The sequence below is a fragment of the Aspergillus undulatus genome (genome assembly GCF_047715775.1).
Source record: "Aspergillus undulatus strain CBS 261.88 unplaced genomic scaffold BDV17scaffold_6, whole genome shotgun sequence".
In the NCBI taxonomy this organism is placed as follows: domain Eukaryota; kingdom Fungi; phylum Ascomycota; class Eurotiomycetes; order Eurotiales; family Aspergillaceae; genus Aspergillus; species Aspergillus undulatus.
Genome location: NW_027396610.1, coordinates 396711 through 410431, shown reverse-complemented (window position 1 = coordinate 410431; position 13721 = coordinate 396711). Strand labels below are relative to the sequence as shown.

Here is a 13721-nt window from a genome sequence, read left to right as displayed (position 1 = left end):
ATGGCAGATGCCATGACATACTACCTGTTGACTAGGCTAAAAGACAAAACACGGCAACCCCCAGGCCTCACTGTCACCGTCGAATCTCCCAAAACTACCCACAAGGCCCCTCCCACAACAATTTCAATAAGTCTCCCCCAACAAATCATCCCAAGCAAGCCTAGTCTGGCACTGTAAACCCCCCTTTCCAGCTGGCATTTCCCACTCCTCCCAGCCCGGAATGAGATCATCACAGTCCCTGATCTTATCAACCCACATCAGCCAGCTCGTGGGGCCGTTAACATGCGAGTTGAAGAGGTCTTCTACGTCTCTGAGAGTCGCGGGGGTTGGAGCGTTCAGTTGAGGCTCTGGCTCTGTCTCCGTCTCGACCTCCGTCTGCGCCTCGGTGCTGGTGTTAACAGTCTGATCGAAGAGGATCGCAGCGAACCGCCATGTACCATCGGTCGGACGATACCAAATCCGGACCTCGTAGTTCATGATGCCCTTGGACTGCAGGAAGATTGTATAGTCGATGGCTATATCCTTTGCGGATTCGGCGCCATTGTCCGTGTCCCGGGTAGGATTTTGATGTGAATGTGAATGTGCCGCTTAGGATGCAGTTCGCCATAGTTTCTGTTCAAGTGTCAACGGACCTGGTTAGTTAATCAGTAAAAAAACAAGCAATTACCTTTTGACAAGAGCAAGAGATATGGATATAGGTGCAGTTCGAGAGATAGTGCTTTAGGTAAGCAGTCCTCTTGACTTAAGGTTGTCCGTCCTGGAGAGAGGAGAGGACTTGTCTTCTTATAGTTACTTACACCTTTGCTTCTGTAGTTCATGTAGCATACGCAATAGAGTATGGAGTAAAGCCATCATGGCAATCACAAAGGAATGAGAAGTGAAATCAGTCGACATGGGTCTTTGTTTCGCCCTCTTGCTCTAGTTAGTTATGATGGAGCCATGGATGGCACTTTTACCAACAACAATGGGAGCTGAATGGGATAGAGCCCAAGGAGTAATCGAAACTCTTGGAGCCAAAGACCCAGGATGAATTGTTAGGCAAAGTTGTTGGAGTTTCTTTCCTGTGGGATGGCTACCCATTCAGAACAGGACCTCTCAGTTGGGCTGTATACATTTTCTGCCTGAGGCTCCAACACCATCTCGGCTACGCGACACTAGCCCAAACAAGCTAGACCCACCCACAGACAATGCTATAAATTGTCAAATCCAACACCAAATTTTCTTCACTTTAGCACACCCCTACTTTCATCACAACAACACCATCGCCAACACCAATATCAACCGGTGACTCAGTCTTTGCCTGCTGTCAATGCTTAATGTTGCATCATATCCCTCGCAAGACCGTCCACCTCAGTAACTATTGTTCTTGTTCCGTAGCAGGGTACTTCACCCCAGCGACGACTGTTCAGCGTGGCCAATCATCCTCGTTCGAGTGTCGTAACAGCTGTATGCCTCTAAGTACCGAAATCAACGGGCTAACACCATGCAAGCTTGCGTTTCTATGGCCTCATCTGGAGGCTGCATTTCGCGCGCTGAGTGGTGTGTCCTACATTCTGTATTATTGAGTTAAAAGTTGTAGTTGTACTGGTCCGAATGGCTCCCTCGCCAGTGGCCGATATCGCTATTGGTGCTGGAAGAATAGGTATGGGACTAGGCTGGACGAAACTTCTAGGCTGGCATCTGCTCAGGCTTCAGGGATAGGACACTGCTGATGTGAGTCAGATGCTGCAGCCTGAATGTTATTCACGAAGAAAGGGGGGTCGTAATGGTCTCGATATTAGATGCCAAGCTTGTTGCTGTTGAAGTTCAACTGACTGGTTATTGCTATTGGAGTGCGGTCTATTCATAGTGACAATCTAGTCTATTGAACGAAACGAATCAAAACAAACGCCGGTGTCCAATCCATATAATCCCTGGTCCCCAACCCCGTCTATAAACATTTGCGCCTTACCCATCCATATTCCATTCCCAACCTAACTCCTCTACTCAAACACCCAGTGTAGATCAAATCAAAACAAATCGCGCCACAATCACATTTCATACGGTCTCTGCCCTGCGTAATACTGATGCAAGGTCCCACCTTGGAACTGTCCAAGGTCCATATCGTATCCCATTGCCAATGGATGGTTCATCATCATGCCGTTGCCGTTGCTATCAGCAACATTGGGATAGTAACACGTCTGGTACTGGGGCATATAGCCACATGATTCTCCTGGCAATCCTACTCCCATCGAGCCAGTGGCGCCGAAGTCGTATGCTGACGAGACATCCGGTGTTGCGGGGAGGTAGTCTGCTGCCGAGATCTGCGTTGTTGACGAGAGACTCGGGGAGGCATAGTTATATGCCGATGTAGATCCGGATGTAGAAGGAGGCATAGAGTATTCGGAAACGCCATGCTGCGAGTTACCTGCCATCGACGATGTCGAAGAGGGAGGGCGTCGGGACGACGGGAGCGTAGGCGGAGAGGTAGAGGAAGAACAGCATGGTGGTAACTTGATAGTTTGGAGGTTCTTCCGGGAAAGGATGGTATATCTGGAGGAACCCGGTCAGCTGTGTGAAGGGAGAGAGGAATCAGCGGACTTACTGGTTCTTGATATTGTTCGCGGACCGCGTCGGGAAGTGGCATCGCTGGATATCTTTCCAGCTGCTTCCATGCGTCTCAACTGCTGATAGGAGCAGTGCGTTCTATGAAACAGATTAGACTAGCCCTCGTCCCCGCATATTTTGTTGATAGTATGGTGCTTACCTCCTTATCCGACCAGGGACTCCTCTCCAGCTCCGGGTTCAAGCAATGATGCCAGCGCTTTGAGCATTCTACCCCTGGTCAGCACCCGCTGGAGGGAAAGCTAGATCTAGAGGGTCCTCACGGTCTGCATTTCTCGTCTCCATTTTCTGCGCAATAGTAGCCCACCTATACTGGTAACGCTCCACCAGCTGGAACAGCCGCTCGTCTTCTTCCGGCGTCCAAGAACCTTTCCGCAGTCCGCCAGTAAACCGGGTGAAGTACCGCTTTCGACAGTCCTTGTTGCTTCGGCCCGGGATATGCCGCGCGATCTCGTTCCAGTTGATCTTTTGACACTTGCCGGTGGGTGCTGGTACTGTTAGTAAGATCTATATTGCAAAAGAGCTGATGAAAATGAAGACATACCTTTCTCCTGTACTTGGTATAGCTCCCAAAGGAGCGCATCCTCAGTAGTTGTCCAGCGTCGACGTACGTCTGCCATTGTAAAGGTTGTCTGGAGAGCTTGTGCGAGTATCTGATTTGGTATATGTCGGCTATTGTCCGTGGACTGAAACAGCAATCCGAACAGGATAACTCCAACTTTTAAAAGTCGAGATAAGACAGACTCGACTGCGCCCCCATCCCACTTAAGGCCCTGCCCTGCCTAGGCCCGTCTAATTGAACCAGGATCAATAACATAATTCCCTTAGCGAATCCTTCTAGGCGCTCTACTCCCGCTCGGTTGAGACGCTTACTGACTGACACACTTACTCATCCTCACCAAGCTGAGTAGATAGACGCGAGAAGGCGCAAAGCCCCGTCTATCCCGGCCCCAATCCACCCCACCCACAAAACAAGGATAAGATTTGGCCTCGTACAAACGACACGAGGTCTGGCACTGCACGAGATACGGGCATTTGGCTCCACCCACCTCGTGCTCGCATCCCTCGCATGTTTCGAGTTGCCTTACTTGCCAATGAGCGCTGGTACGTCAGATTCGATGACCATGCACTGAGAGGTTGGCGAGATGCAGTAGCGCATACAGGTCTTGATCAGCCGCAAGTGCTGGGGCCGGAGACCGAAGCAGGCGCCCTCACGTAAGGGCATAAGCAGTGCCTTGTTCTATGACGCGGGGATGAGGCTGGACGTATGTGGTTGAGGAATATCCAACGGCGGCTATGAATTGCTTTGGGTAAAATCTCCGTTGCGCAAGAAACGTGGCAACATAAACGTGGTATAAACGAGATTTGTTTTCACATCCCTGTCATTCGTGTCTAGGGTGCCGTAAGGTCGTCTCGGATGACCTGGGTAGGTCTCTGCGCTGCGCAAGGGGGTAACTCATCAGCAATGGAAGAATAGGTCGGTGGGTGATCAGAACGGGAACTCTGTCTGTCGATCTTGCCAGTGCTTGAAGGAGATGGAAGGCTTCCTGTCTCAGTCCGGCCCGGTGCTGCGAGGTCTCAGCTGCAAGGCGGGGATAAAAATACATACCAAGAAAAAAAAAGCAAGCATGGAGGTTGACGCAACGTGGTCAGCGCAGCATTTCGCCCTCTTCTGCATTCTTCAAACACGTTATGCTCACTGCTGAGGTTGCACGAAGCGTTTATCCTTCTAGAATCTTTCTCTATCAACTCGTCTGTTTCAAAATCATGGTTTTGAGGCTCGCCGTCGGCGTCCACTGCATTTTCCCCTTTCAGCTTAGGAGAGCCGGATATACCGACAGATGAAACTTGGGGATCTTCGCACTTGGTCAGCTTGATGACGAGGATAAGCTCCGTAGGGTTGACTGCCAGGGCCTTGTTCCTTCGGACAATATCTCTTGATCGACTGCTGACCGCAGGCTGCCCTGGCATTCCAGCGAAATAACTTGGATCAACGGCGTCCAGATGAGCGATCTCAATTCCGCGAATCATGGCGCGCAGTAATCTTAATTCATATTTGATTGGATGTTGTTCTACTTTGCCCGCTTCGATCAGCCGTTCGCGGATATTCGACTCCGGTGTCTAGAGAACGAGTGGTCCGTGGCCCGTTCCAGCTGAAGGAATATGGATGTTCGAAAATTTCCAGGATCGGTGATTTGTATCGCCCAGCCACGAGAATCTGTACCGCCCGGTCGGAGTTCACGGTGTCTGTCTTGTTACACGGCTGACGGGGTGGCCGGAGGCTGGTGCAGACTGCAGACAGGCTGGACCGTAAGCATGCCAATCAATATTTCTCGCCCGGTTTCAGAGGCACAAGGGTACTATAGATAGAAAGCAGGGGTGTTTCAGAGTTTGACTTTGGCGATTCTGTAAGGTACTATATCGAAGAACCACACTTACGAACATGAGGCCCCAGAAACCGTGATCCTTTGCGCACTGAGTGGGATCGTTTTACATCGCCGTCAACCGGGGTATAGTCAATCGCCAAGCGTTAAAGCTTCCAGTTGAGAAGGACGTGCTAATTAGACCATCGCTGACGCATTGTAATGCCGATCTGCTTTACGTTAGTCGATCTGCTGATTCGGCAAAAGCCGCCGTTATGTGCTATTTTCATAAGCTGTCGCCAACTAGAGGCCGCAGTCATCGAGCCAATCGCTATGCAGAGCATCATTTGTGAAAATTGGTCTTTTGCTGAATTATCGTGGAAATTTCTCAGGAGATGAAGAGATTCAGCTGGAGGGGCCTAGTTGAAGTAAAACACCTGCTCGGCTGCCCCAGGGCTGTCCCCCTCGTTTCTTCCTCAACAAGGCCGAGATATGGCATATATGAGCAAGCAGCGCGCATAACCCGGAAGGCGCGACACCTTCAACGCCTGCTTTCTATTATGCAGGTGAAGGGCACGTAGGTCAATGTACCTAGATTGGGTTGGCGGTCACTGAGGACCTGGGGCACGTTCAGATGTTCATATGCTTTTGCGCCCAACAAACTTCTTCGAGTGTAATCTCGCATTATCCATGGCCGTTAGCTGGAAGCTTTAATGACCTTCCCATCCTCGTTAATTCCCAAAACCTCACACCCAACATATCGATCCGACAACGCAGTCCTATACGCAAGTTTCCCTCTAATACACATAAAAGGCAACTCACTCAGCCAAACCAAATCCTCCTCCTTCCTCTCATGTGGTCCATGAAAACAGACATTCTTCCCAGCATAGATGATGATATCCTTCAAACGCTCACTATCACCAAGAGAGATCATAGGCTCCAAGTAAGGCGTCATATCAACGTGCCGATTTTTGCTGGCGAAAGCGACGATTAGGCGGCGGAGGTTAGTTAGCGCTGCTATAATGGCACATCCTTGTTTCCAGGTTGTGATGTAGTGCTCTTGACGGCTGTAGTATCTTGGGATGTGCACGTGGATACACCGGATTGTGGTTAGTCGGGGTGGCACGATCCATATTGGGAGGAGATCTAGTGTGCTGGGGCTTCGGAGGCGTAGTATGTTGTACTCGTAGACGATGTGGATGGATTCTGAGTATCTGAGGTTTCTGTCAGCAGATGCCTGCCATTAGAGTATGCTATGGAGCTGCGAACAGAGCCGCCATTTAGGCATACATACATCCGTCGGCAACTCGTCAAAAGTCCAGATATCGAGTACTGTAGATCTTGCAGGCGGCTGTCAAACGCCTTCTTCAACTCCGCCTCAAGCACATCGGGAACATATGCCCTAAGATCATCGTAATCCGCTCGGCTGCTAGCTAGTCGAGCGCCTCTATTCTCTAGCAACAGCGGGGCTTCGAATTTGAGGATATAGATGTAGATCAAATCTCGAATTTCAGGTGGGAGTTTGTGAAAAAATGCAGACTGAAACTGTAGGTGCATGATCTGAATGTTGGCGTCTTTGTCCCCTTCCAGAGGGGGTGTTAAAGGTCGGCGGGGTATATCCGTTGGCTTGGGGTTGCTTTCAAGAGTTGTCTCGGGACATTCGGCTCTGGGCACTGAATTTGGAGGGTTCTTCCTCCTCTTGATCATTTGACGGACATCCTCATATCTCATCCGTGCGCAAATACATGGGAGGCAGGCAAGGGTCATCAACAGGTCCGCCACTACCTCCCTTCCGCTGCCAAATACCAACATATTGAAGCGAGACTCCAGAGAATGACTTGATTCAACAATGCGCAGCCGGGGAAGACTACAATAGATAGTATGGGGAGGTGCAGAAAGGAACCATGGGGAGATGAGGGGGCTGATGTAGCTTGACGCCGACGATTAGAGCCAAGCACCACGTGTCTGCGCACAGCCACTGGCCCCTGGCCTGTGTTTTAGTACATTAAATAGCAGGTTTTGCGGAAAATTCAGCTTCCATTCACTGTCTGCTCAAAGCTTGTCCCACTCTATCTTGTTTGTTTTGTCAGTAACAGATGAGCCCGTCCTTGAAGTTTCTCGCATCGAGTATTCTCACCACTGGGACGTAGCCAAGAAAACAACAGATTGCACCCTAGCTTAATCTCTAACGAAAACGCCCTATCCAAACTAAAGCACGGTTACAATTGCTCACAACTTCACCCTCACAACCCCAGCAAGATCCCGATTCTCCCCACCCCGGCACGCAGACGCAGCCTCAATCTCCCCCATCTTCCACCGCCACTTCCCCTGGCTTTACACTCCCACATCAAGAAGATCCTGCACAAATTCCCCAAAGATAGGCATCATCTTGAACCCATGCCCCGAGTCACCAGAGAGAACAACGACCGACGAGTCCGTCCCAGGTACAAAGTCAATAATAAAGTCCGAATCCTCGGTGTCCGCAACCCAGCAGAGATGTTTGTCGATGAGCGGCCGGTCTGCGAGATTCGGCCAGAGTTGACGAAGAAGGTGCCGGATACATTTTTCATCGTTGGCGGGGATGTATTGCGAGCCGGAGAGTGAGGTGAACGGTAGCGACAGTCCCAGTCTTGATCCAGCTTCATCCTTCGAGGAGCATAATTCGTGAAAGCACCCCCCATATGGCAGGACTTAGGCTTATGTATTTTATTATCTGGCTCGAAGACGCTAGATCGCGCACATTCGTAACAGGGATCCCTTGTAACTCTCGCGCTTCTTTGGGAGTGAGTTGCATATGCGCCACGCCCCAGCACCGATAATCAAACGGTACATATAAATATTTGTTGGCTGAGAGTATTCTGGAAGCCATTCGGCCTGTTTGAGCAGTTCTCATGTGGTTTGGTCTTAACGATATTCTACCCTACAACGTATACCGAAACAAAGGACTCCTCTCTTCCAACCCCCTCAGCTCTTCCTCACTATACCTCTCTCTTACTTCGCGCTCACTCATCTCCCTCTCCCTGTTGATCTTCAACAGCACCAACTCAAGCACAAGGCAAGCAACAATACCCGCTGACGCAAAAGCAAATGAGTTGCCGTAACCGGTCACATACCGCGGGGCTTCATCTTCCTTGTATATAAAGCTCCCAATGAGCCCGCCCACATTCCCCATGCAGATGAGGTAGCCAATGCTGATGGCCCGCTTTGTGGGGTTGGGGGTGTTTGAGACGTTCCAGGCGTTGACGCTGGGGAGGATGGGGTACATTCTGCGTATGTTAATTCGGATCGGATGACCGTAGAGAGGAGTAGAGTGGAGGCGTTCATACCCGAAGCAAGCGAGGCAGACTCCAAAGTAGCACACCGCGATGTTGTCCTCGATGGCTGGTGCCTTGGTGAACAGGATGCTAAATGCAACAACCTGAGAAAGTTGGGGGACGACGATGAACGGGAAACGCCAACTGTACTTGTCTGAGAAGACTGCGAACACATACGCGGATAGTGCGCCCACTGCGTATGGTGGAATGGTGAGTAGCTGGGCCCTGGCTGAGGTGAATCCTATTCCTGTGATGATCTGAGGCATGGTAAATTTCATCGCGTAGTTTGGGACAGCATTGGACCAGCTTCCAAGGATAAGGAGGTATATTTTCCAATCTGTGAGAACAGACCAGATAGCGGGCCAGTCAACCCCATGCTTTCTTGGCTGGGATTGGATACTGTTGGCTATCTGGCGAGTCTCGAGAAAGCGGATCTCGGACGGCGTGAGCCAGCTGGAGCTGGAGGAGGGGGAGTCAAGTAGAAAGAAAAAGCACGCGAATGCGAGTGAGACTGTGGCGAGGCCTTCGATGATGAAGATCTGGGCTGGTTAGGACAATTGACCAAATTCACCGACAAGTGAGACAAACCCACCGCCAGCCCTCGTAGCCAGCTAAACCATTCATCTTGGCGATTCCAAAGGCCAGAAGACCAGAGAATGCGCCCCCTGATGCTGCTGACGTGTACAAGATTGCAATTCGTGTTTGGGTCTCGTTGGGGAGGTACCATTTCGAGATGATGAGGACAGCGCCTGGAAGAAAACCAGCCCTAGGAAACTGTTAGATTGAAATATGGTGTTTGAACTAAATCAACATACTCAAAAAGACCCAGCAGAAATCGAATTGCGACCAGGCTATCGAAGCTCTGCACGAAGCCTGTGCACATCATGATAACGCCCCAGATAAAGATCAGGATCCCCAGATAGACTGACGGCTTCTTGAAGTAGTTGAGGATGATGTTACTCGGTACCTCTGCGAATGGTTACTATACGGCTCAATGAATATTCCAGTTTGTGACGATACTCGCCTGCTAGGACGTAGGGAACGAAAAAGATGGCTAAAGCAACGTTGTATTGCGCGCCACTCATTCCTAGGCTGGGGAGAAGACCCTCGATTTTTGCATTCCCTATATGGTCAGCATCACAATCCCATGCCTACGAGGAGAGCTATACCAATGTTTGTTTTGTCAATGTACGCAACCAAGTAGAGAAGGACGAGCATGGGCATAAGCCGCCACTGCACGAAGACTTAGCGTGTGCTCGCATTGTAGGAAATGGAGATTTTCTAACATCGACCTGCGACAAGGGTAAATATAATCAGCACGGTAAGTGACCGGCAGGAAAAGCTGATTAGACGTACCTTCTGCAGAACTTTTTTCTTCTCGTCGTTTGAGAAGTTGGCTAGGAACTCCTCGTCTTCGAGCGATAAGCCGTTTGCGGGAGCCCGCTCCAGGTGCATCGCTGCTTCCTTGTCGATAGCCGGGGTTTCGACATCGGCTTGGATACTGGAAGGCATGGTATGGTTGTTAAGTAGTAGTTATCACAAGATGCTTCTACCACATGAGTACTGCCTCCAACCCCGTGGGGAAGAGTGGAATATATAACCACACGGGGCTTGTGGAATAAACGACAGTTCAGAATAGAACGAGGGCCTTCGAGTGCCGTCAGGATAATGGTTGTGGGTTATGCCCGGGGAAGGCTTGGGCCCGTTGAATCCGGGGAATCCGGGGAATCCGAATGAGAGAGCGCGGGAACAGCGGGGCTGTAGACATGTAGTCAAATGAGTCAATGTTGGAGGCGCTAGACATCGCCGATAGTCCGTCTTTTCCGAGTGTTCTTGGGGGCCCTGACATCTAGAGGCGATGGCATGCCGTGATGTACAAATATATAACTGCGGACAACCTGCTGAAGTTCACCACTTAATCCCCATCCAAAGCGACAGAAATACTTGCATTGTTTTCAAAGTCCTCCTTCGATCATTATCTCTACATCAACGTTTCTTGTCTACCTTCAAATCAATCAAGATGGTCGGCTTCGATATGCACGGGCTCATCCCTGCGCCAATCACCCCGTTCACCAAAACCGGCGAGGTCGATTACGACGCAATCCAACGTCTAGGCAGTTGGCTGGGTGGCATCGAGGGAGTCAAAGGCCTCGTTGTTCTCGGGCATGCCGGCGAAGGAACCTTCCTCACTCAAGAAGAGCAAGCCTCCGTCATCAAGGCATTTGTCCGGTCAGTCGACGACAAGATACCCATCATTGCTGGCATTACAGGGGAAGGAACTGAGGTAGCCGCCCTTGAATCAAAGCGTGCTAGAGACGCCGGCGCCAAGGCGGGGCTTCTATATCCATCCCATGGCTGGCTTCGTTTCGGTTACCAGGATGGCGCGCCCCAGGATCGATACCGGCGAGTCTATGAAGCCAGTGGCCTCCCACTTATTCTCTTCCAATACCCCGACAATACGAAGGCGACATATAATCTAAAGACAATGCTCGATATTGCGTCGCAACCGGGAGTATTCGCGATGAAGAATGGTGTGAGGAATATGAGGCGCTGGGATACAGAGATCCCTGTTATCCGTCGCGAGAGGCCGAACCTGCAAATTCTCAGCTGTCACGACGAGTATCTCCTCCACACGGCATTTGATGTTGACGGCTTTCTTGTCGGTTACGGGAACATTGCACCGGAGCCACTACTGGAGCTTATCGAGGCGGGAAAGGCCAAAGACTATAAGAAAGCCCGGGCGATCCATGACCAGCTTCTCCCCGTGACGAAGAGCGTCTATCATCGTGGCTCACACATGGAGGGTACAGTTGCGCTGAAGCATGCGCTTGTGGCACGCGGAATCCTTTCTCATGCCACTGTTCGATCGCCACTGCTACCTCTGGAGCCTGGGGCTGAGCAAGAGATCCACGCTGCCATTACTGCTGCTTCACTTAGCAAAATTGCATAGTTGTAGATGAAGACGGATCGGGGGATTTGCACATAGACCTCAAGAGAAACAGTTGAATGACATCCGTTCAGACAGCATATTCCACATACCTCCATACCGCAATTGACAAAGCCAAACCCTCGCCAGCTGGTTAGTAAACTACGTGAGGCGGAGCACCTCCGATGGATGAAGCCCTAGGTAACCGAGGTCTCTCCACCCCGCAACCCCGGATCCTTCGAAAGCTCAGTTGGTAGGAGAGCTCTTCCCCCCGTCTTTTCCGGCGTTTCCTGATTTTCTGGTGATTTTCTCTTAGGACTTCTCCCGAAAAGCACAGGTACACCGAGTCGATATGGACTTGGACGGCAATTCGGCTGGATCGGCTTTCACCCCCCAGCTATCATACGGTCATCTCGCATCACCGGCCGAGGGCGCCTCAAAGAACCGAAGGAAGGATCCCAAGGTCAGTCGCGCCTGTGACACTTGCAAAGCAAAGAAGATTCGCTGCTCGGGAACACTGCCATGCAATACATGCTCCCGACGCAAGTTGACTTGCACTTTTGCGACTAGGTATGGTAGGGGTAAACCACCGACACCACAATCGTCAACGACGGATCGACAGATAGAAGGAAATGAGAATGAATCCCTCAGTGAAAGGGTTTCTCATGGCTACCCCGTTCCTCCCTCCCTGGCCTCCACCGACCGATACGAAGAAAGAGCGACGCCGGGGGCGAATTCCCAGTTGGTCATCGAGGGACAGTATGTTGGCACCACCTCGAACCTTACGTTTCTCCACAGAGCTTGGAATAAGCTCTCAACGCAAGCTAGTCGCTCGTCATTCTTGGGACCAAATGTTTCTGAGACTGACCAATTGCTTGCCTCTGCGGGGGATATCCCATTTCATCGGGACGAATCTGCTGCGGGCGTGTTCCCAGGCGACAACAACGCCCGGAAATTACTTTCGTTCTATTTTGACATGTGTGTTGCGACGCACCGCATTCTTCATAGACAAACGGTAGAAGGTTGGCTTGAGACTACGTTGAGGAACAGAGCGCATGGCCAGCCAGTCAGCCAAGCTGTTGGCAATGCCAGACTCGCCATCATGTTTTCCATCTTTGCGATCGCAACTTTCCGCAAACACAGGTTGCAAAGCGAGTCTTCCGATGGCAACGAGCACATGGGTCTCGCAGAGAGTGATCCTGTTTTCTGTGCTGCGGTGGCACTGACAGACTCCGAGACGGGATTTCCAAGACTCGAATCCGCCCAGGCTCGATTACTCCAAGTCCTGTACTTGCTGCAGACAACCCGCATGAACAACGCTTGGTACAGTTTCGGAAACGCGTATCAAATTATCTCGTCTCTTGGTCTGCACCGAAGGCAGCCCCGAAAAGCCAATGTCTCCTTACCGGCCCACTTAGACTACATTACCTGCCAATGCGGCAAGCGCGTCTTCTGGACAGCGTACATTATTGACAAGTACCTCAGCGTCGTCTTCGGTCGACCCCGGCTTATGCATGATGATGAGATTGATGAGGACTTTCCAGACCCCGTCAACGACGAGGACATGGGGCCTCATGGTGCTTCTACAGAAGATCCAAGGGAGGAATGCCACATAATATCGCTCGTTTCGCATGCTAAGTGTGCCTGCCTATGACTCCAATTCGTTCAACTGACTGACTCTCGGTGTCCGTTCAGGATTGCTAGAATTATTGCAAGAATTTCCGGCGAAGTGTACTGTGTTCGTGGGAGAAGAGATGTAGACCAACTGGCAGCGGCGAACCGTTCAATTGAGGAGCTCAATTTGTGGCACGAGCAACTTCCATCGTATCTGGGCACAGTAAAGCCGTCTACCTTGATTCCGAGCTTCCGGCGCGAGGCAAGCGCTCTTCGGCTTGCGTATCTGCATGCTCTGATTCATGCTACGCGCCCTTTTCTACTGAACAATGACAGTAACGATGCCCTTACGCCTGCATTGGAGGACAAGGCGGCCGAGTGTCTGGACTCCGCACGGAAAGTACTGGAAATTATCACTAGTATGGCCAGTGATGCGCATCTATTCCATTCCTTGTGGTGGACCCAATATGTACTGTTCTGTGCTCTTGCAGTTGTCTACGTCCGGGAGATTCAACAAAGGCCAACGATCTCTGTCCGGGAAGATCAGCACTCGCAACAGTCTCTCTTAGAACTAGCGGAGAGTTGTCGATCAAGCCTCCTTCAGGGTCACTCTGCTGCTCCACTTGGTCATCGCTACGGAATCATCCTCGAAGAACTTCGGTCGGAGGCACAGCAACGGGCCTCCAGGCGTTGCGCCACCTCCATAAATAGGACTGATATACCCCAAAATAGCATGAACGGGCCGAATGAACAACAGGCGTTGGAACAGGCCATGGGGTTCTCGGATCTCCATCCAAGCCCCGGCATGTTGGATGGCTGGCAGCCAGCCGACTGGCTAGACTTGGACTCTTCGGCCTTCCATTCCCTGCCTGATGTTTTTGATCCTCTCATCTAGAACTA

The 13721-nt window shown here is 51.1% G+C and overlaps 6 protein-coding genes across 6 annotated transcripts; 2 read left to right on the top strand and 4 right to left on the bottom strand.

Annotated features, from left to right (window-relative positions):
• Nucleotides 1-123: 123 nt before the first annotated feature.
• On the bottom strand, nt 124-477 carry BDV17DRAFT_287948 (uncharacterized protein; the record flags this gene model as incomplete). Its single annotated transcript, XM_073761273.1, has 1 exon — nt 124-477. The coding sequence occupies one exon, from the start codon at nt 475-477 to the stop codon at nt 124-126; it is 354 nt and encodes a 117-aa protein (XP_073619262.1).
• A 1320-nt stretch (nt 478-1797) lies between these two features.
• On the bottom strand, nt 1798-3590 carry BDV17DRAFT_196177 (uncharacterized protein). The gene is made up of 5 exons (XM_073755183.1): nt 3149-3590; nt 2868-3092; nt 2747-2814; nt 2585-2685; nt 1798-2532 (listed from the first exon to the last, which is right to left on the bottom strand). The coding sequence occupies exons 1-5, from the start codon at nt 3222-3224 to the stop codon at nt 2031-2033; spliced, it is 972 nt and encodes a 323-aa protein (XP_073619261.1). The 5' UTR covers nt 3225-3590; the 3' UTR covers nt 1798-2030.
• A 2016-nt stretch (nt 3591-5606) lies between these two features.
• On the bottom strand, nt 5607-6909 carry BDV17DRAFT_196203 (uncharacterized protein). The gene is made up of 2 exons (XM_073755184.1): nt 6262-6909; nt 5607-6181 (listed from the first exon to the last, which is right to left on the bottom strand). Exons 1-2 carry the CDS (start codon nt 6777-6779, stop codon nt 5665-5667), a joined length of 1035 nt encoding a protein of 344 aa, XP_073619260.1. The 5' UTR covers nt 6780-6909; the 3' UTR covers nt 5607-5664.
• A 978-nt stretch (nt 6910-7887) lies between these two features.
• On the bottom strand, nt 7888-9793 carry BDV17DRAFT_279624 (putative MFS transporter; the record flags this gene model as incomplete). Its single annotated transcript, XM_073759748.1, has 7 exons — nt 7888-8233; nt 8294-8820; nt 8870-9047; nt 9097-9250; nt 9306-9404; nt 9451-9514; nt 9638-9793. 7 exons carry the CDS (start codon nt 9791-9793, stop codon nt 7888-7890), a joined length of 1524 nt encoding a protein of 507 aa, XP_073619259.1.
• A 444-nt stretch (nt 9794-10237) lies between these two features.
• Nucleotides 10238-11463, top strand: BDV17DRAFT_254421 (dihydrodipicolinate synthase family protein). Its single transcript, XM_073756773.1, has 2 exons — nt 10238-11202; nt 11321-11463. The coding sequence occupies exons 1-2, from the start codon at nt 10302-10304 to the stop codon at nt 11335-11337; spliced, it is 918 nt and encodes a 305-aa protein (XP_073619258.1). The 5' UTR covers nt 10238-10301; the 3' UTR covers nt 11338-11463.
• A 96-nt stretch (nt 11464-11559) lies between these two features.
• On the top strand, nt 11560-13716 carry BDV17DRAFT_287943 (Zn(II)2Cys6 transcription factor; the record flags this gene model as incomplete). The annotated part of the gene is made up of 2 exons (XM_073761272.1): nt 11560-12845; nt 12903-13716. The coding sequence occupies 2 exons, from the start codon at nt 11560-11562 to the stop codon at nt 13714-13716; spliced, it is 2100 nt and encodes a 699-aa protein (XP_073619257.1).
• Nucleotides 13717-13721: the final 5 nt, after the last annotated feature.